The sequence below is a fragment of the Geotrypetes seraphini genome, chromosome 2 (assembly GCF_902459505.1).
Source record: "Geotrypetes seraphini chromosome 2, aGeoSer1.1, whole genome shotgun sequence".
NCBI lineage: Eukaryota > Metazoa > Chordata > Amphibia > Gymnophiona > Dermophiidae > Geotrypetes > Geotrypetes seraphini.
This window is the reverse complement of record NC_047085.1, coordinates 176156917-176178736: the sequence shown is the minus strand read 5'-3', so window position 1 is coordinate 176178736 and position 21820 is coordinate 176156917. Positions and strand designations below refer to the sequence as shown.

Here is a 21820-nt window from a genome sequence, read left to right as displayed (position 1 = left end):
CTAAAACTAATACTGTATTCCTTTAGTCCTTTCTAAAGTGCTGATTTGCTTCCATAATCATATTAAAGGGAAAAAGAGCAACCACATATATAAAGCTTGATGCAATAATTTCTTGCTTGAACATTCAACAACTTTAAATGTCTAATGTAAATAGTCAGGCACTTATCTCTTTACTCCCAACAGAGGCCCAACCTGTTTCACTCTACGTTAGCTTCTTCAGGGAAGTGCTCAATAAACTGTTGAAGTTATACCATTGTTTGTGTGGTTGCTTTTACCTATAAATCTGAAAGGGATCATGGCTGTGCTGACATATCTATTTAAAAATCCAAACCAGACAAAATATAGTTGGTTTGGATTTTCAAATAGACATGTCAGCACAGCCATGGTCTCTATAAATTTCATGATATAAGAGTTCTTTTAAAAGACATTTCCAGGCGCTAGAATCTGCTTTTGGAGGCGAATACCAGCACCAAACGTCACTATTGGTGTGGCTAATGTTAGAAGGAGCATTAAGTACCTTCGGATGCAGATTCCGGCAGATTCCAGTGCCTTGAAAAACCTGGCCTACATTTCCAGTGCCTACTTTCACCGGAGGCGTGATTCTCTAAACCACAGGTGTCAAAGTTGGTCCTCGAGGGCCGCAATCCAGTCGGGTTTTCAGGATTTCCCCGATGAATGTGCATGAGATCTATTAGCATACAATGAAAGCAGTGAATGCAAATAGATCCCATGCATATTCATTGGGGAAATCCTGAAAACCTGACTGGATTGTGGCCCTCAAGGAGGGACTTTGACACCCCTGCTCTAAACGGAACCATAATGTGAATGACACATGATCGGCGACCACTTAAGACAGCAGCCAACAATGGTGCAATTTAGAGAATCCAGGCCTAATGAGTTATTTTATGTAGGATTGCATTTAGTAAGTACAATGGGCAAATGTCTAGGAAGCAAGATTTTTTGAGAGTTTTTTAGTCGGGTCTTTGATTTGTTCAATTGGTGTTATACATAATCTATTGCAAGGTGTGTTATTAGAAGAATTAATCTATCAAATGATTCCATTATTTTGTTGACTTTAGATTTAAATATAAATTCTTAGATAGAAGCTTTGCTTGTTCTATTCATACATGTATGATTTGCTAATTAATTGTATATGTGTAGTAGGATCTCTTCACCTTTTAAAGAGCTATTTATGTACTACCATAGCCAAAAAACATATATGAATTAATAGATTCAAAATTTAATACTTGATAGTGATGTATTCATATTGGTGAAAAGTTATCTTTAAGCTAGAGCTTTTATCACACCGCAAAAGTTATCAAAAAGTTATATTAATTTAAAATATTGCCCTTCTTATTCTCTATTTTTATTATGTGGAAGTCATTATATATAGCATGACATTCCATTAAGGAAGCTGTTTAAAATGCTCAGGTAATCATCTTTGAGCTACTTTGGTTTTATTGAGGTTGCTGAAAATGCCACTGATATGTCATCACTCTGTTTCCAGCATTGTTTGCCACCTTCTTCACACTAGATGATGATCAAACCTATTTAATTTAGAAGGATCTTGCATTTTAATTTATGGAGCCATTAAAACTTCATTGAAATGCTTATTAGACTGAAAGGATTATAAGACTTATTGATATGAAATTTATTTCTATGGCAACATGCTAACAAAAGTGAGAAACATTTTACAAAGGTGATAAAAGCTAGTTAGAGATAATTAAAATAAAATCTTTCCTTTTTAATGGTGGGATTAGCGCATCGGACATTTCATCACGCGCTAACCCCCGCGGCCGGCTTAAAAACTAACGCCTTCACAATGCAGGCGTTAGCGGCTAGCAAGGCAGGTGGTTTAATGCGCGGTATTACGCGCGTTAAACCCCTATCGAAGCTTGATAAAAGGACCCCATAGTCAGCATTGCCTTGACTCCTATCCCCAAGACTACCAGCTCAGATCTCACCAAAGTGAATAACTATTGCACAGTAGCAGGAATGCCATGGATGGCAAAGATGCTAGAATTTGTGGTTTGCGGCTAACTACTTAATTATATATCACATCATGATGACCTATATACAACTCAACATGGTTTCCGTCCAAATCACAGCACAGAGACACTTCTACTAACACTGGAAACTAAAATCCCTAAGTAAAGGAAAGATGCAATTCTGCTGTAATTCGATATCTTTGAAGTTTTTGATGCTATAGATCAGTAGTCTTCGCTAATTTTTAAGTGAGGCCAATTTTGGGTCCAAAAAGGCTGAAGGAGAGCCAACAAATATCTTCCTATTTGGGGCTTCTCAACATTCATTCCTACCAGAACACCTGGCCTTTGCCACATAATGAATCCTATGCAAATACAGAACCACAAACTAAGGGGAAGATTCTCAAATGTTTGCAGTAAAATCCGACGGGCCGCTGTTGCAGCCACTACTGTAACGATTTCAAAGAGGTGAGTCATCCTTAAAAAATCCACGCATGCAAATGAGGTTTGCGAAAAGTTGCTAAATTTGAATGTGTTGATTGCTGGTGATAGCGATCAGCGTATACACAAAATAAACTCACAAATTTAAAATAATTTTTTTTAAAAAGATCCCAAATCACAGATTAGCAGGAAAAATGCCCACTCCCTCCAGCCGCCAAAGTCAAGCAACACCCCCCTCCCCCCTCGCAAGAGGGATGGATACACACTCCCTCCCACCGCTACCTTTAAGAAACCTCCTCCCCCCGCCATTCTCCAGCAGCAGAAGAGATGCCTACTCCCTCCTGCCATCAAGCACTCCTCCTGAACCTCCCCCAGTGGTGGGAGGGATGCCTTAAGCAACTTGGGCCAATCAGAACCTAAGGCCCTCCACTGGCGCATCTCAGGATGCACCGGGGAGGGGAAAGCCCACCATTTTGAAGAGGTGGGCCTGCTGGCCAGAAAGAGTAGGCATCCCTTCGGCTGACCTTTGTAAACAAGGTAAGGGGGGCGGTGGAAGGGGGCACGATGGCAACAGCAGGAGGGAGTGGGCATCCCTCCCACTGCCAGGGAGGGTTTGCTTAATGGCAGTTATAAGAGGGAGTGGGCATCCTTCCTGCTGTCGGAGGGAGGAGTGTCAAGAGTGGGGATTGCTTAATGGTAGTGGCAGGAGGGAGTGGGCATCCCTCCCACTGCCGGCTTGATGGTGGCAAAATTTTCTGGCAGGTCTGAGCTGTCAAGCTTTACTTTCCTGCCAATGCCTGAACAATCAGTGCTCAGGCACTGACCAGAAAGTAAGGCTACAGCAGCTCAGACCTGTTGGAAATTTTGCTCATAAATGTAGGACAGCAAGGTTAATGAATCACCTGGCGATAATGATCTCATTGTAATACATTTGCATGGCAGAGTTAGAAACTGCTAGGAAGCTCAGAAAAGACCAGTAAGTCGTTTTGAAAATCAGCTGATAAAATGCATGACCACATTAAAGTTTTGAGAATCTGCTCCTAAAAATTATAATATATACAACTGAAATTCATGATGTCAGACTCTGCATGCAGTACACCACCAGAGAAAATGAGAGAAATGCATTTCTTCCTGAACAGTGAAAAATATAGACTGCAGATGTAAATTCTCAAAATTGACACCTTTCAATCACTAGCTTGAAAATAAAATCATTTTTCCTTACTTTGTTGTCTGGTGATTTTATTTTTCTAATCATCTTTTCCCAGTCTCTAGTTGCACTAACTTATGTCTGTGCTCTTAACTCTTGTTTCCAGGGCCTTCTTATCCATTTGCTGGTTTTCTCTCCTTCACTTTCTGCCCTATATCCATCTTTGGCATTAACTTTTAACATTCAACTTTCTTCTATTTTTCTGCTTTATTCTCAATTTGTCCACTTTTCTATGCCTTGCCTTCCTCTCCATCCATGTGCACCATCTCCTCCTTCTATCTGCCCTTCCCATTTCATCCACATCTTTTTTCCACAGAGGTCTGGCATCTTCTTTCCCTTTCCCTCCCCTTCCCCCACCTCGTCGGGATCCAGCACTTTTTGTTTCCAGCACTGCAGTCCTGCACTCTTCAGGCTGCGGGCAGCAGGAATGAAGTAAATGCGCTGCCTTTGGTGTCCCCCCCCAAACTTTCCCTCTGCTACAGCTTCCTACCGCAAGAACAGCTTGGAGGAATGTTGCGGCTGCTGCTGGGAGGAATCAGCTGCCTGCCTCACATCAGGCCTGCCCTTAACCCACGACTCCATTCCCCAAAGCCTGGTAGGCTTAAATTTGGATATTTTTTTAAAACTACGGTAGTAGACTCAAATATAAACTAAGACCCCCATTTTGGGACCATTTTTTGGTCCAAAAATCTCCGTTTATATTCACGCATATACGGTACATTGAAAAATACTGAAATATACAGTATATGGAATTAAAGAAATCATGCATGCCAATACATATAATCTCATCCATCTTGATGATTTGAATATCATAATAAAAATTGATTACCTTAGAAACAAAAAGTCCCTTCTTGCTTCAAATGAATTGTCAGGAGCAAAGTCTCACAAAGCTGATTATACTAAAAAAGCAGGAATGAAAAAAAAGATGCATGGCAGGAAAGCAGCGAAAATGCATTTGACCCCAGATCATCCCAGTCCTTTTCCAACTGGACCTCCAGTTCCTGCAGCTCTACTCGTTTTGTGGAAGTAAACTCCTATGAGAGCTAACCTGCTGACACACAGACAACCTTGGTAAGCTGCACACATCAGAATCACAAAATCAGGGTCAAAAACCCGACTTGGGACCTCCAAGGATACCTACCATTCTACCACATGTCTCCTCTCAGGGTCGGGGCGTATGCGCAAAAGTGCTTCACTGGTGATGCTGAGTCACATTTAAAAGGCTCTAACAAGGCTTTACGGCCCAGATCGTGAGCTTTCTGCACCTCCTGACTCATGAAGTGAAAAGAGCCTATAGCTCCTGTCCCCCCTCAAGTACCACACGGCACACGGTACAAGGACGCTCCTCGTTCGACCATCCAGTGCAAATTTGACATGATATGAGTTCTAAACCACCTGAGTCCATAATAATCATTTTTTTTTTTTAACAAAATTGAGGCAATTTGAGGCAGAAGGTGGCTTTTGAAATAAAATCAGGAAATCCAAGATAGCCACCGTGGCAGTGTTTTAATATTAAAAAACAGCCTGTGGGAGCAAAACCAAAAGTTAAAATTACTAAAAATAGGATTTTAGAGGTGGAGGACCCTTGGGACACCCTCAGAAACTCTTAGTTTTGCTGAATTCAGACCCACCCAGATTTTCTCATGGCAGCTCACAGATCTGCCATGTGCTGTGCCTATATCAGCTTCTCACTGCAACCGGAAATGGAGAAGGGATTGCTGCCTCAGACAAGCAAGAGTAGCTCCAGCATCATCTCTTCGGGCTGCTTTTTATCCAAATTCGAAAAGCCTGAAACCCTTGACCCCTCATGCTCCCACACAATTTTTTAGGGGGGCGGGAGTATGCAGCTGACCTCCGCCAAGACTCTCAGCCAGTCGCGGGGTCAAATCACCCTGTGCTCAAGCACCTGACTCCACAGGGGTAAGCACCACTCCCAAGAGACCTAGCCCCGAGCTCCCAACTGTTAAAGCATGCCGGCCAGGCAGGTGCTCTTTTTAAAAGTGTGGCCTCTCTGGCTAAAGATCCCAACGTCTGGCCCTTCTCCCAGGCAGAGCTGTCTCAGGACTACTGCGAACCTCTTAGCACAGAGAAGCCTCGAAAAAATATTGGATTAATTTCCAAAAATATTAAATCTCATGCAGAGCAGATGAAAAGACATCTTCTTAACTCACTTGCAGATGTCAAAACTGAGGAGAAGGGGTGCTGCCCAGAGAGACAAGGGGGCAGAGAGAAGAAAATAATTGATGTTTTCTGCAAGCAATTCACAAGTTGAGGTGCTTAACCCATCTGTAAGGGATCGTATGCTGTTTGCACAGGAAATGCTATTCTATAAACAGTGCACAACTCAGCGTGCGGTTTAGACTATAGAATTGCGCTCCACACAAATTTTTTTTTCAGCACCAGTTTTTTTACACCATTTATTGAATCTAGTCCTTTAGCAGTTCCTAGCACTTTATAGAATAGTGCTTACTGTACATACCTGCGTAACTGAATTACTGGTGCCTCTGACATGCTACTAGTGCATACATCTAAATCAGGGATCTCAAAGTCCCTCCTTGAGGGCCGCAATCCAGTCGGGTTTTCAGGATTTCCCCAATGAATATGTATTGAAAGCAGTGCATGCACATAGATCTCATGCATATTCATTGGGGAAATCCTGAAAACCCAACTGGATTGCGGCCCTCAAGGAGGGACTTTGAGACCCCTGATCTAAATGATACATAAGGCAATTCTATACGCTGGCATCATCTCAAATAAAATTACTGATAAGAAAAATCCCCAAATTCAAGCTGCCATTTTATTTTGAGGCTCTCATAAACCCCTAAAACAAAATTAGGATAAAAAATTACTTTTTAGAATTCTGCAGCATTAACTCTAAGCTTACCAATAAATTTTAGATAATCTACAAGCTGAACTAGAGCTAACCCTGTAAGATACAAATAAAACTCTTTAATAAGAGTTCAGATAACGAGGTAAAGGAGAAATCAAGATGTTATTTGTTTGAGTCTGTCACAGCCACTTCTTTCTGATTTTTGGGGTGCTTCCAATTGAATCTGAATGGATCCCAGAGATGGCTTCGGTGCCATGAATCCTCATTTATAGCTGCTTGTCTAACTCAGCCTCTATAATAATCCTCAGTTTAAAATCACAAACAGCACCTTCCAACAAAACCACTATTGAGCTTGGCCAATAATTGCTACTGAGATGTCACAACTAGCAAACCTTCGATTGATGAGAAGGAGATGGAAGAAGGCTAAGGCTATGAACACTGCAAACACTCATCTAATCCTGAGCAAAGGCTGGGCTCATTTGAACCAGAGTATCTTACAAAATAAAGCACAATGTTGCTGTTGAGCCATTAGGCCAGATCCTCTTTAAATATCTTTAAAAAGAAAATAAGAGAGAAGAGAAGGACCCCCAGGAGGAGTACTTTGAAACCTAGTGACTAATAGGTATAATTATAAAAGCCAATGAAACCAATCACTTCATAGCTAGGTCTAGAAATTAACAACACTAATGACTGTGCCATTACAAATTGGAAGTATTACAGCAAATTCCACTAGGGAAAATTGGCACTTATAAGTATTCATATACGTACTAGAAATCAGATGAACATCTGCTACTTACGAGGACTAGAAATAAAAATACTATCTAAAGGTGATAAATAAGTTACTGTTGAAAAGATTCATGTCATGTACACTAATTCAACAGAAGCAGTTTTGTTTTCCCATTTCCCCCATTGTTTTCCCAATCTTGCCAAGCAACATTAGTGGAAAGACTCTTAAGTGAATAGATTGCATCATATGGGAAAATCAGTTTAAAAACCATGCAATTGAAAATCAATCCTCAAAAGAATACTCCATTACTAAAACTAATGAGCTGCAGAATAAAGAGTTCCTATAATAAAATGCATTGTTAATACTGAATTTCTCATGGTTTTAAAAGATGCCTAAAGAAAACATTCAAAGTTCTGCACAAACAAGCTAGCTGGGTGATTAATTCATGCATGCTTTCAAACAACCTTACCTGTATGTAGGCGAATGTGAACTTTCAAACTGCCTGAGGTCGAGAAGCATTTCATGCAGTATTCACACTTAAAAGCTTTTATGCCAGTGTGGGTTTTTATATGAGCAGTGAGAGTGCTTTTCACCGCAAAGGCTCGAAAGCATTGTAGACACTTGAATGGCTTTTCATGAGTGTGAATCCGAATGTGACGTACAAGGTCACTGGGTTTTTTAAATTCTTTTGAGCAGTATGGACACACATGCCACCTGACGCCACTTTCTTCTCGTATAGAGCCTAGACAAACAACAAAAAATGACAGATGGGCTATAAATATAATAATAATATTTTACAAATGACATTTAAACAAGTTCTGCTGAAAACTGGTTAAGAGGAAATATTTGGTAATCTGGGCTGTCAGTATTCATATTATATATATATATATATACACACAGTACTTTTAAAACCAATAGGAGGAAATTTTTTTTCACTCAGAGAATAGTTAAGCTCTGGAACGCACTGCCAGAGAATGTGGTAAGAGTGGATAGCATAGCTGGTTTTAAGAACGGTTTGGACAAGTTCTTGGAGGAAAAGTCCATAGTCTATTATTGAAAAAGACATGGGGGAAGCCACTTGCTTGCCCTGTTTTATACCTAGAGTCAGCACAAACAAATGGTCAGAGACGAAACTCGTTGATGACTTTCAAATAACACAGAAAAATTCTGCATACATCCAGTTTTTTCAACAGACAATCCTGTGACTTGGAACCTGTTGGTTGAAAGGCAGGCAAAAACACTTCCTAATTGACATGAAAAGCTGAAACTACTTTTGGCAAGAAGGAAAGAACTGTCTTGTAGAGAAACCCCCGCCTCCGAAATACAGAGGAAAAGGTTCCTGCAAAACAAAGCCTGAAGTTCTGACACATAATATGCTGAAGTAATGGCGACCAGAAAAATAGTCTTGAGCGTCAAGTCCAAGACGGTAGCATCTCAAAGGGGTTCAAAAGGAGCCTTGGTAAGGCTAGAGAACACAAAGGGCACCATCACTAGCCCAAAAGTCAGTGCTGAGAACTGGTAATGCTGTTCCAAAACATGAAACCGCAAGAACTTGCAGTGGGCGGGAAAAATAGGAATGTGCAAGTATATCTCTGAAATCCAGAGAGGCAAGAAACTCTCCTGAGGCCACTGCTGCAATAACTGAATGCACAATCTCCATTTGAAATTGAGTAATCTTGAAAGCTGCATTCACGTGCTGAAGATCCAGAATAGGCCTCCAATCTTCTGAGCCTTTCTTTGACATGATAAAGTAAATGGAGTACCAGTCTGAGCCAGAGAGATCAGGCGGTACAGGCTCTATAGCTTGAATATCCAGCAAGCATTGAATGGTGGCTTGAACCCTGAACGTTTTGTCCGAGCGACCTGAAGGAGAGTAAACGAACCAGTCTGTCAGAGGCTGAGTAAATTCCAGTTTGTAGCCTGACTTAATAATGTCCAAGACCCACTGGTCAGATGTAATGCGCATCCAGGTAGGAAAAAATATTGAGAGCCACCCCCCTATTCGCAGAGGGGCATCTGTTGGCTTGGCGTCATTGAGACTTTCTAGTAGAGGGTGTAGAATGGAGAATTAAGCTGTTCAGAGACCAGAACACTCATATCAGGGTGCCAGGGGAAGGTAGCTGACTGCGAGTGCATACCACATAGCAAGGAGGACAAAGTGGGCAGAGCCAGCTGAGCGACTAAATTCAATTCCTTCAATTCCTGCAACGACTCAGAAATGAGGTCTGGCAAGGTTGCGAACTTAAACAAGCACAACTCAGTAGAATCATCCACAGGATCTAAGACCACAGAGGGATCCGCAGATCCAGCACAAAACCCCTGATCTCCCACTCCAGAAAGCGCAGTACATGCAACAAAAGATCAGTAAAAGAAACATTTGGGTCCCCCAGATCAGGATCAGGTAGCACAAAAGCCACAGCAGGCTGAGGCGAGGACGTGCCCAAAGGCACAATGAAAAAAAGAGATGGCGCTGAGGAGGATTAAGACTGTTCAGGGGGAAAACACTGATACCCACTGGCTGCTGATTGACAAATAATGTATATTCAAAGGCCTTGTAATGGCCTACATACTCTTCCATAACATGATACTGGTCTATATGGCCTCCAAACCTCCGCCCTATACCCTGAATCGACCGCTCCACTCGCAAGATGAAAAGTGATTATGTGTGCCTTCAGGATGAACCCTCCACCTTGAGAACACCCAAAAAAGATCTTACTCACACTACCTATTGCTCCTCTGGAACAAACGGTACCTACTGAACTTCAGTAAGGCAATAAAAATTCACCTCTTCCCCTGACTCTCTATGAGAGTGCGCCAATCAAATTCTCCAAATCTTCTGACAAAGTGCCTGACCCTCCACTGTCTCAAATCTAAAACAATATGTGCTTCGTCCTATGTCTGACCATGCCATATTTTCTCATACAATGTTCTTCCACACTCTGTGATATTATTCACCATCTTTGTCCTACCATTCTATATGACATATTTACTATATTGTTTGCCAAACTGTCTACCATGCTTCAATCTCTCATGCCATATCTACAAAACAGTGTTTGTTGTTCCATGTCTTCTATGCTGTGTTTCATCATGCACGCTTGCTTTACCAATTTTGCTAAGTTGTGTCATTCTATGTTACCCATGTTTTGTAATACTAGGCTCATCATACTATTTCTCACCATACCATGTTTTTCATATTATGCTTTACCATACTTTATTAACTATGTTTTGCCATCCCTGTCAGACAATGTTTGCCATGCTTTACCATGCTTTATTAACTATGTTTTGTCATCCCTGTCAGACAATGTTTGCCATGCTATCTCCTACCATACTATGTCTAAGAGTGTGGCGCAAGGATTGGAACTGCAGCCTCGGTACCCTGAGGTTGTGGGTTCTGACATTTGCTGCTCCTTGTGACCTTAGACAGGTCACTTGGTCCCCCATTACCCCAGGTATATTAGATTGTGAGGCCACTGGGCAGAAAGGGAAAAATGCTCAAATACCTGAATTAATTATGTAAACTGTTCTGCGCTCTCCTGGGAGAATATAGAAAATTGAATTAATAAATAAGTAAACAGACTCCAATAATCCTGAGTGTGAAAATTGGTAGCACTGTGTGATGTAGAGGAACATGGAATAGGATGGACTAGGTTCCTAGATGTAATCACCACTGAAGAGATTGAGTGAGAAGGGAGGCAACCTGGAAAGACTGTGAGAGTGGGTCTGCAGCCTGTTAGCATTGTGGGGCTACAGTGCAATGAGTAGCTTTTATATGTAGTCATGGAAATGGGGTTGCATGAAGCATGGATGCTTTAGTTGTTGAGTTGCAAAAGGTTTGCAGAGCAGAGACCATTATAGAAAGGTTGCTGCCGAGTGTCTAGCTCCCACTGAGGGAATTCTTATGAATTCTAGAGTCTTGGTTAGTTGGAGATAGTAATTCTCTTAACTGAGTGCAACCCCTAGAACTTATAATAGAGCGAGGTATTGTTAGGTCGGTGGCTGACTGGACTGCTTGAGGTGACGACGCTTTTATTAACCAGTCATCCAGATAGGGAAACACATGAAAGCATTAAGAGTGAAGTGATACAGCCACAACAATTAAATACTTCATGAACACTTTGGGTGCTGAAGCCAGGCCAAAAGTCAGTTCAATATGGTGAAGGTGATGCTGGCCTATTTGAAAGCGCAGGTACTGCCTGTGGACTTGCAGAATGTGGATGCGTATGCATGTGTCCATGAGATCTTGAGAGCACAGTCAATCGTTGTTCTCTTGGAGAAGATACAAGGTTGTTAAAAAGAGTATGTCAAATTTTTTATTGACTTAGTATTTGTTGAGGACAGAAAGGTCGAGAGTTGGTTGAAGAATCCTCGTCTTTCTTGGTATGGGGAAGTACTTGGAATAGAACCCCTAGTCCCTCTGTTAAGGAGTTACTGGTTTGATAGCATTGAACTTGCAGAAGGGTCAAGAGTTCCTGAAGAAAAAGATAAGTCTGCTAGGAATTGGAAAGAGAATTCTCCTTGTAGTTTGTTTGGAGGAAGTTCTGGTAGATGTAGTATAACCTTATTTCACCACAGGTAAAACTGAAGTATCAGTGGTTGAGAGCAGTCATCATTAGTGGTAAAGTGTGAGAGGACTTCCGATGGGCCTGGAATATGGTTGTAGGACACTGACTAGAAGTTCCAGTAGCGCCAAAAGAGTGAGTCAACTCCTGCTAAGTAAGAGTAAGTGATTTTTGAGAATGCTGGTTTCTAGGGTGCTTTGGAGATGAGAGTTCTGGAAGACGTTAGTAGCATAGTGCAGTGCCATTTAAAAGATGTAGTCGACTGTTTAGGATCATAGGAACGGGCAGGCGTTCTCAGTGTTGTCAACTTAGAGGCTGAGGGAGAGGTCCTACTGCATTCGTGCCCAGTGATCTTTTGTATAGCTTTTTCAACGTGATCACCATAAAGCTCATCTCTTAAACAAGGGGTATTTGCAAGATGATCTTGGACAATGGGATTCAAGCCTGATTCACAAAGCCACGCTTGCTGTCGCATTGCAATGGATAAGACTGATGCTCTGGAAGTTATATCAAAAGCATCAAAGACTGATCTTGACATGAATTTCTTGGTCTCAAGGAGATCATGTGTAGTCTGTTAAAAATCAGTAAGATGGTATACAGGGATTAATTGTTTGAAGTGAGGCAGGTGTTGAACTAAGTGCTTGAAATAAAAGGTCAAATAGAATTTGTAATTGATGATACGGCTTTTAAATGGCTGACAGCCAAACCTGTCCAAAGTATAACCTTAAAGGAGTACTGGCATATGATCTAGAGCTGGACAACTTCTTCATAACAGATTCTACTGAGAGATAAATGCTGCAATTGTGGCTTAATAAGGCCAGGACATGATTGTACCCTGTTTGGGGAATCCAGTTTTGATGGTGCCACTGGAATAAGTAGGGGAGTCTCTCAATTTTTCATCAAGGATTCTAGCATGAGATCATAGAGTGGGAGTTTTAGACATTCCTTCGGGATTTGCTCAAAGTCAAGTGCATCAAAAAGTGCAGCTCTCGGTTCTGGTTCAGATTCTATTTGCACAGGAAGTGCTTGACTCATTTGCCTTATGAATGTGGTAAAAGAAAGGGTCTCTGGAGGTGACGGATCTGATGAAAGTGCATAGGACTCTGGTGTAGAATATTGTAGATCAGAGAAATCCTGAAGGGACAGATCAGAGTCCTGTTCTTCTGTGACTGGAGATTTAAAAATTGTACATCCAGAAGAAGTATGACGCTATGTGGTTTAGTAGCTATGGTGCTGATGATAGCATCTGGAAGGACTCTTATGTCACCTTTGATAATGGTCCGACATCGATGATGAGACCTGGATTTGCGTTGAGGAGAATACTTAGACCTAGTACCATGAAGCCTCATAGAACTGTGCTCAGGCTGGGCCGGTACTGAAAGAGTCGGCACAGCATTTGGCTTTGATTGGTCTTGAAGCATAGCTGCTAGCTCCTTTTGAAGCAGCTTATGAAGTTGGTCCTGATTGGTAAGTTGTGGTACCGAGGGTATTGATGGTACTGTTGGTGTAGAATGTCGAGGCGTTGGTGACTTTGATGTAGAGAAGACACCTGTAATAATGGCAAGGGAGACTGCTGATGACACTCTTTGGCTAGAAATGCTAGAGATACCAGCGTTATGTGACAAGGTGAGGCATGGGAATCCTTCTTAACCTGTTTAATAGATGGTGTAGGCATCGGTTCCGAGGAAGTTGACGACAAATGATACGGCGATTGTGATGCCAACTTTAACGTGGTTTGTTCAACATCGGACATGGAGGACATCTTTGATAGATCCTGGGATCCAAAATGTTTCTCCTGCTGTAGACATCAAGCCTTCAAACAGCATTTTTGTAACTTTGAACAGCAATGACAAGAGTCCACTCGGTACTCAGGACCAAGGCACTAAAGACACCAATTGTGCGGATTAGTGACTGATATTGCCCCGTTGGATCAAGAACATCTTTTGAAGTCGCTAGAAGGCTTCGACGTCGAAGGAAAAACCGTCGATGCGAGATCAAAGGAATCAATTTTTCTTCTGAGGGTCAAGTAATTTAGTGACTAAAAAAGAGACGATGTCTCTAGCCAGAAACCCAGCTGAAGGACGACCAAAGGCCAAAAAACAGAAAGAAAAGATTTTTAGAGAAACTCCTTAGAAAATAAAATACTATGAAGAAAATGAAGTTTCAAGTTTTTATTAAAATTTGATTCAATCGTTTATTTTACTTACTAAGCTAAACTAAACTAAACTAAAACTAAACTAAACCTTAGCTTTGTATACCGTGCCATCTCCACAAGCGTAGAGCTCGGCACGGTTTACAGGATTAGGTTGAAAAGGAGCTACAATGAAGGGTTATAGGAAAGGAGCTAGGAAGATAAAGAGGGACATGGAACCAAAAAGCGGGAAGTGTTAGATTTTTGAAAAGAGCCAAGTTTTCAGGTGTTTGCGGAAGGATTGGAGGGAACTTGAAACTCTGAGCGGGGATGTGAGGTTATTCCAGAGTTCTGTGGTTCTAAAGGGGAGGGATGTTCCTAATTTTCCTACGCGGGATATACCTTTTGTAGAGGGGAATGATAGTTTCAGTTTTTGGGAGGATCTAGTGGAATTAGGGTTAGAGGAATTCCAGAAGAGTGGGATAACGGGAGGGAGGATGCCATGTAGGATCTTGAAGGCTAAACAAGCATATTTAAAGGGGACTCTGGAGTGAACTGGGAGCCAGTGAAGTTTGGACAGGAGTGGGGAGACGTGGTTGAACTTTCCTTTTGTGAAAATAAGCTTGGCCGTGGCGTTCTGGATTAGCTGAAGTCTATGGAGTTTTTTTTTAGTTAGGCTTAAATAGATGGAGTTGCAATAATCCAGTCTAGAGAGGATGGTGAATTAAACAAGGACGGTGAAGTGAGAATGATGAAAGTACGATCTCACTTTCCTCAGCATATGAAGACTAAAGAAGCATTTTTTTACCAAGAAGTTGAGGTGGTCATTGAAGGAGAGAGAGGAGTCTATGATGATGCCTAGGACTTTGCTTGAAAACTCAAGCTGAAGAGTGGAGCCGAAATATAATGGGATGGAGTGGGTAAAGGATCTAACAATGGGCCGAGCCAAAGTAATTTTGTTTTGGACTCATTTAATTTCATTTGTACAGAATGTGCCCAGAAATGGAGGTTCATTATATATGCAGATATGTTCTCAGCGAGATTAGTGAGGTTCGAATCGGTCTCGAGGAGGATGAGGATATCGTCAGCATAGGTGTAGAGTTTCCAGGGGGGATAGGTGAAGAAGTTTCAGAGAGGACATGTAAATATTGAAAAGGATAGGAGAGAGGGGTGAGCCTTGCGGGACTCCACATATCGGCTTCCAGGGAGGGGATGAGGTACCGTTTATGTTAACGGTGTAGGAGCGTAAGCAAAGGAATTTCGAGAACCAGTCTAGGACTGTTGAACTTATGCCTATTTCAGAGAGTTGGAAGATTAAGATATCATGATGGACAACGTCGAAAGCTGCGGAGAGGTCGAATTGTAGAAGTACAGCGAATTTGTTGCGAGAATGAAGTTGTTGTACCTTAGAGATTAGTGAGGCTAATAGGGACTCGGTGCTGAAGTTGGGTCTGAAGCCGAATTGGTAGGGTAGGAGAATAGAGAATCTTTCTAGGTAGGATGAGAGTTGAGTGGATATGATGGATTCTAACATCTTGGTTAGGAGAGGGATGTTTGCTATTGGACGGTAATTGGAGGGAATAGAGGGATCAAGGTCGGTCTTTTTCAGTAGAGGGATTACCGTATTTTCGCGGATATAACGCGCACCATTGTAAAACGCGCACAGGGGTATAGCGCGCAGAAATCACGATGATATGTACAAAAACTTTTCTATACCGCGCTCAGGCATATAACGCGCATGCTGCCCGACTCTCCTCTGGCCACCCCGACTCTCCTTTCGCTCTCCCCGACTCTCCTCTGGCCACCCCGACTCTCCTTTCGCCCTCCCCGACTCTCATCTGGTTGCCCCGACTCACCCTGACTTTCGGTGCACTGCCCCGACTCTCCTCTGGTTGCCCCGACTCACCGTTCACCCGCCCTGACTTTCGGTGCACTGCCCCGCCTCTCCGTGCCTGTCCCCCTTGAAGTCCTGTCCCCCCTTGAAGGTCTGCCTGTCCCCCTTGAAGATCTGCCTGTCCCCCCTTGAAGTCCTGTCCCCATCCTGAAAGCCTGATGCCCCCCCTCGACGTCCGATTCTTCTCCCCCCTCGGCAGGACCACTCGCACCCCCACCCCGAAGGACCGCCGACTCCCCGACAATATTGGGCCAGGAGGGAGCCCAAATCCTCCTGGCCACGGCGACCCCCTAACCCCACCCCGCACTACATTACGGGCAGGAGGGATCCCAGGCCCTCCTGCCCTCGACGCAAACCCCCTCCCCCCAACGACCGCCCCCCCCCAAGAACCTCCGCCCGTCCCCCAGCCGACCCGCGACCCCCCTGGCCGACCCCCACGACACCCCCACCCGCCTTCCCCGTACTTTGTGTAGTTGGGCCAGAAGGGAGCCCAAACCCTCCTGGCCACGGCGACCCCCTAACCCCACCCCGCACTACATTACGGGCAGGAGGGATCCCAGGCCCTCCTGCCCTCGACGCAAACCCCCCTCCCTCCAACGACCGCCCCCCCCCAAGAACCTCCGACCGACCCGCGACCCCCCTGGCCGACCCCCCCACCCCCCTTCCCCGTACCTTTGGAAGTTGGCCGGACAGACGGGAGCCAAACCCGCCTGTCCGGCAGGCAGCCAACGAAGGAATGAGGCCGGATTGGCCCATCCGTCCTAAAGCTCCGCCTACTGGTGGGGCCTAAGGCGCGTGGGCCAATCAGAATAGGCCCTGGAGCCTTAGGTTCCACCTGGGGGCGCGGCCTGAGACACATGGTCGGGTTTGGCCCATGTGCCTCAGGCCGCGCCCCCAGGTGGGACCTAAGGCTCCAGGGCCTATTCTGATTGGCCCACGCGCCTTAGGCCCCACCAGTAGGCGGAGCTTTAGGACGGATGGGCCAATCCGGCCTCATTCCTTCGTTGGCTGCCTGCCGGACAGGCGGGTTTGGCTCCCGTCTGTCCGGCCAACTTCCAAAGGTACGGGGAAGGGGGGCGGGGGGGTCGGCCAGGGGGGTCGCGGGTCGGCTGGGGGGGCGGTCGGAGGATCTTGGGGGGGCGGTCGTTGGAGGGAGGGGGGTTTGCGTCGAGGGCAGGAGGGCCTGGGATCCCTCCTGCCCGTAATGTAGTGCGGGGTGGGGTTAGGGGGTCGCCGTGGCCAGGAGGGTTTGGGCTCCCTTCTGGCCCAACTACACAAAGTACGGGGAAGGCGGGTGGGGGTGTCGTGGGGGTCGGCCAGGGGGGTCGCGGGTCGGCTGGGGGACGGGCGGAGGTTCTTGGGGGGGGGCGGTCGGTGGGGGGAGGGGGTTTGCGTCGAGGGCAGGAGGGCCTGGGATCCCTCCTGCCCGTAATGTAGTGCGGGGGGGGGTTAGGGGGTCGCCGTGGCCAGGAGGGTTTGGGCTCCCTCCTGGCCCGATATTGTTGGGGAGTCGGCGGTCCTTCGGGGTGAGGGTGCGAGTGGTCCTGCCGGGGGGGGGATGTATCGGACGTCGGGGAGTCGGCCGGGCAAGAGGGCTTGGGCTCCCTCTTGCTCCGATCGTGGATGCGGGTGCGGGTGGGAGCGCGTGCGAGCGGTCGTTCGGGGTGGGGGTGCGAGCGGTCCTGCTGGGGGGTGAATCGGGCGTCGGGCGGGGTGGGAACTATGTTTAAAAACTTTTGTATACCGCGCTCAGGCATATAACGCGCGAGGGGTATGCGCGGTACGTAAAATCACGTATAACGCGCGCGTTATATCCGCGAAAATATGGTAGTGCAATATGTCCCATTTTGGAGGAGAAAAGGCCCGATGTTAGAACAGCGTTTATAAGTTTGGTGAGGGAAGCGATGGCCTGTGTAGAGATATTCTCGAATAGGTAGGAGGGGAAAGGGTCCAAGATACACTTGCAAGATTTTAGTTTGAGGCAGAGTGTGGAGACTTGCAATTCGGAAACAAGTTCAAAAACGGTCCAGGATCTGTCGGCTGGAATGGGATTGGAGACAAGTAGGGAAGGGTTGAGGTCAGTAGAGATTAGGGAGTTGTAAGCGAGGTACAATTTAAATAAAATTGGGTATCATACAAATTAAAATACAATAACAGTATTATGAATTACAAACATACTGACAAACTAGCATGAAAGGAAGTATGGGGTAGAAATACACTCTTTGAAGAATAATAACACATTCAGGGAAAAACAATAGGGTGGGGGAAAGAATATAGAGAAGTGGAATAGCTTGTTAGCGTCTTAAAGATTGTAAGCATCTTTAAATAAGAAACACTTTAAGATGCTGTTAAAGTGGCTTAAGTATTTTCCCTCTCTTAAATGTGCTGATATGGCATTCCATAGTTGAGGGGCTATGACGGAGAAAGATTATTTAAAATCCAAGATGGCTACCGCCAGCAAAATTGCACCAAACAGCACGTGGGGACTCCCCTGATACAAAAAAAATGCAAAGTAAGGGATTTTAGAGGTTGCAGAAACCTACAAATCTTACTTCTACAGAAACACACATACCTCCTCCCAAATTTTCCCCTTAGGCTATAATAGCCTTACTCGCTGGGCCATGTACCTACCTGCTTCAGCTCAGGAGTGCAGCTGGAACAAATACAGAAGAATTCTACCTCCTAGGTTTACATGACAAACTTGTTTTATGGGCTGCCAGTCAGATCAATGTCGGACTGAGCCTCAATCTCTGGAAAACCTTACACTGCGACAGTTGGAAGATCATGTAGCCAGTTCACTATTAAGCCCGGCCAGGCTGGGATAGAGCCAAACAGCCTGCGCTCAAGCTCCTGATAAATCAGGGATGTGAGCAGCTATGCAGAGATGGCCCCCGAGCTCCAAAAATTTGAAAGCAGGCTGGCTAGCTAGGTGTCCCTGAGGGCTGATCTTGCAAGCAGCAGACTTCCACTGCACAAGTCTACATCTTCTCCCAGGCAGAGGTCCCAACAAGTGGGAACCTCTGGACATTGAGCTTCTAACTGAACACTAAGAAAAAAATAAAACAAAAATAACATCACCACAGAGCAAAGCAAAAATACTTCTGAGCAACTTGAATTCATCACTTTGAATTCATTATAAAAGCATTTTAATCAAATTTTAATAAAACCTATAAACCTGTATAACCTTTAAGGAAAAAAAAAACTGAGGGAGCAGGAGGAGCTCCCTGGGAAGGAGATGGAGTTGAAAGATGATTGACTGCATTCTGCAAGCAACTTGCAGGTTCAGATGCATAACCCTAGCATTCAGGACTATTAGACACATTGCACTTGAACTAGAATTCCAAAAAGACATGTCTTAATGGTAGCCTGTGCCAAAAACTCTCCCCTACCCCACCCCCAAGCAAGCCAAAAAAAACAGAACAAACCAGCATCTGATATAGAGCAAACCTGCCTTTTTTAAATCTGAGAAATAAAAGAAGTTTTATAAGTATCCATTTTAGAAAAAAAAAAATAGAAAATCTCAAGTGAGTTGAAAACCAGCATGTACACAGTTATGCAGTGAGCACAGTAGGTTTCTTTAAAACGTTATGCTCATATTACCCGGCAAAAATGGTGACTTCCTCTTTGTCATCTTTTTTTCTATTTTTTCTATTTTATCTTGGCTTTCTTGTTCTTTTTCCTCTCCTGGATGAACAGAGTTGGGTGGAGGGCTTGTGATACTCTGAATTTCTTGATCATGGTGCGGGGATACTGAAGCCTTAGCCTGGCTAGAATCATTAGAATGAGATGGAACTGGAAGTGAAGACAGTCCACTGTTTTCTAGAGCTTGCTAAAGAGGGAACAAAACTAAAAAAAGTCAGAGAAGTTATATTTGATAAAATGTGTCAAACTCACTCAAGTCATACAACAATACAGAGCAATATTGTACACCCTGACATGGAAAAATCTCAGTGGTGAACTAAATGATATTTATTATGCAACTTTGAAACTAGAAATAGGGCCATAATACTCTAATCTAACTTGTAATCAGAACCCTTTCCTATAACAGAGGTAATTTGAGAAAGAATATTCTGATATCCTAATTATTATATATAGTACTTCCCTGAAATTCGCAGGGGTTCCATTCCAGGAGCACCCGCAAATTTTGTTTATTAAAAGGCTTTTTGTATTGCTTTTACAAGGAAGACCAAAGCAATGTACAGGCTTAAAAATAAGATAAAAAGGAACACCATATTTTGATAGGACAGGGATGAACATGACAGAGAAATCATTCACACCAGATTACACAGAAAAAAAAGGATCATGGGAGTGATGTGAGCTCCATTCCAGAACACTACCACAAGTACTGTTCCAACATTAAGAACAGGAAAAGGCCAGTTCGAAAAAGTAAGATTTCAAGAGTTTCTTAATAGAGGCAAAAATAAGGAGCATGCAGATTGGTAATGGTAGGGAGTTCCCTAACCTCAGAGATGAAAAAAAAGGCAGTGTCTGGTGGGCTCATAATGGGCATGGGGTGGGGGGGGAAGAAGGGAGTACCAACCAATGGGTGTCTAAAGAAATAAGATATCTGGAAGGAGTATATGGGAGAATCAAGTTAGAAAGGTATGAAGGTACTCCAGTATGCAAAGATTTGTGCACTAGGCAAAGAACCTTAAACTGTATGCATTGACAACCTGGTTCTTAATATACTGTCTTTCAGTACTACAATCAGAGCAGAGTACAGAATAAAGAAACAGAAAAGAACTATAATTCAATGTAAAGGACAGTAGAAAAAGAAGAGGAGGATGAGAAAAAAGGAAAACCTAATTATCAAGTGACAAAACTAAAAAGAGTAGTTGAGTAGCCAGCAGCATTCTTTATCCCTGGCCTCAAGCACCCCCAGCAAAAGCCATGAAAAATAAATGAGATTTTAGAAGGCTGCTAAAGGAGGGATAAGATTCTTCAGCTCTGATAACAGAGAGAAGGGGTAAGGCATAAGAAAGCTGGCACAATAAAAAGGAGGGACTGAAAAGAGATGGTCCAAAGCAAAACAGAGAACACGTGGAGGCCTGTGAGGAGTAATCAGGTTGGCAAGGTAGAAGGGGGCTCCGTGACAAGGGGTATTGTAGGTTATTGTAAGAACTTTGTGAGTGATAGACCATTATTGAGATGGCTTGGGGAAATCTACTGCTTATTCCTAGGATAAGCAGCACAAAACCTATTCACTATTTGGGATCTAGCAGGGTACTTGGGACCTGGGTTGACCACTGTTGGAAACAAGAAACTGGGCTTGATGGACCTTTGGTCTGTCCCATTATGGCAATTTTTATGTTCTTACATAATAGGGAGTCAGTGAAAATGTTTCCCTAAGGGGCTGATAAAGGTCATGAAGGCGTACATAGGAGAGAAAGCACAGTTACTTACCGTAACAGGTGTTATCCAGGGACAGCAGGCAGCTATTCTCACATATGGGTGACGTCACCAACGGAGACCGGATGCGGACGCCTCACAAGCAGACTTGCTTGAAGAAACTCGAAGTTTCAAGTCGCCCACACCGCGCATGCGCCTTCCCGCAGGGTGCATCTCTTCAGTTCAGATAGCTAGCAGAGAAGGGTGGGTGGGTTGTGAGAATAGCTGCCTGCTGTCCCTGGATAACACCTGTTACGGTAAGTAACTGTGCTTTATCCCAGGACAAGCAGGCAGGTATTTTCACATATGAGTGACCTCCAAGCTAACCAGAATGGGATGGTGGGAGTGTTGGCAATTTAGGAGAATAAATTTTGTAATACTGTTTGGCCAAACTGTCCATCCTGTCTGGAGAAAGAATCCAGACAATAGTGAGAAGTGAAGGTATGAACCGAGGACAAAGTAGCAGCCTTGCAAATTTCCTCAATAGGAGTAGATCTGAGGAACGCTACTGAAGCTGCCATTGCTCTAACTTTATGGGCTGTGACTCTACTGTGTAGGGGTAATCCAGCCTGGGCATAGCAGAATGAGATACAAGCAGCCATCCAGTTGGAGATGGTACGCTTAGAAATAGGATGTCCCAACTTATTTGGATTGAAGG

General features: G+C 44.0%; 1 protein-coding gene across 2 annotated transcripts in view; it reads right to left on the bottom strand.

Annotated features, from left to right (window-relative positions):
* The window catches only part of ZNF236 (zinc finger protein 236), a 348597-nt gene that overhangs the window by 171921 nt on the left and 154856 nt on the right, over positions 1-21820 (bottom strand). For both annotated transcript variants that reach the window (XM_033934375.1, XM_033934376.1), the window contains exons 10-11: positions 19375-19603; positions 7660-7932 (exon numbers count right to left, since the gene is read on the bottom strand). In XM_033934375.1, the coding sequence (XP_033790266.1) occupies positions 7660-7932; positions 19375-19603 (502 nt within the window). The remainder of the gene's footprint in view (positions 1-7659; positions 7933-19374; positions 19604-21820) is intronic.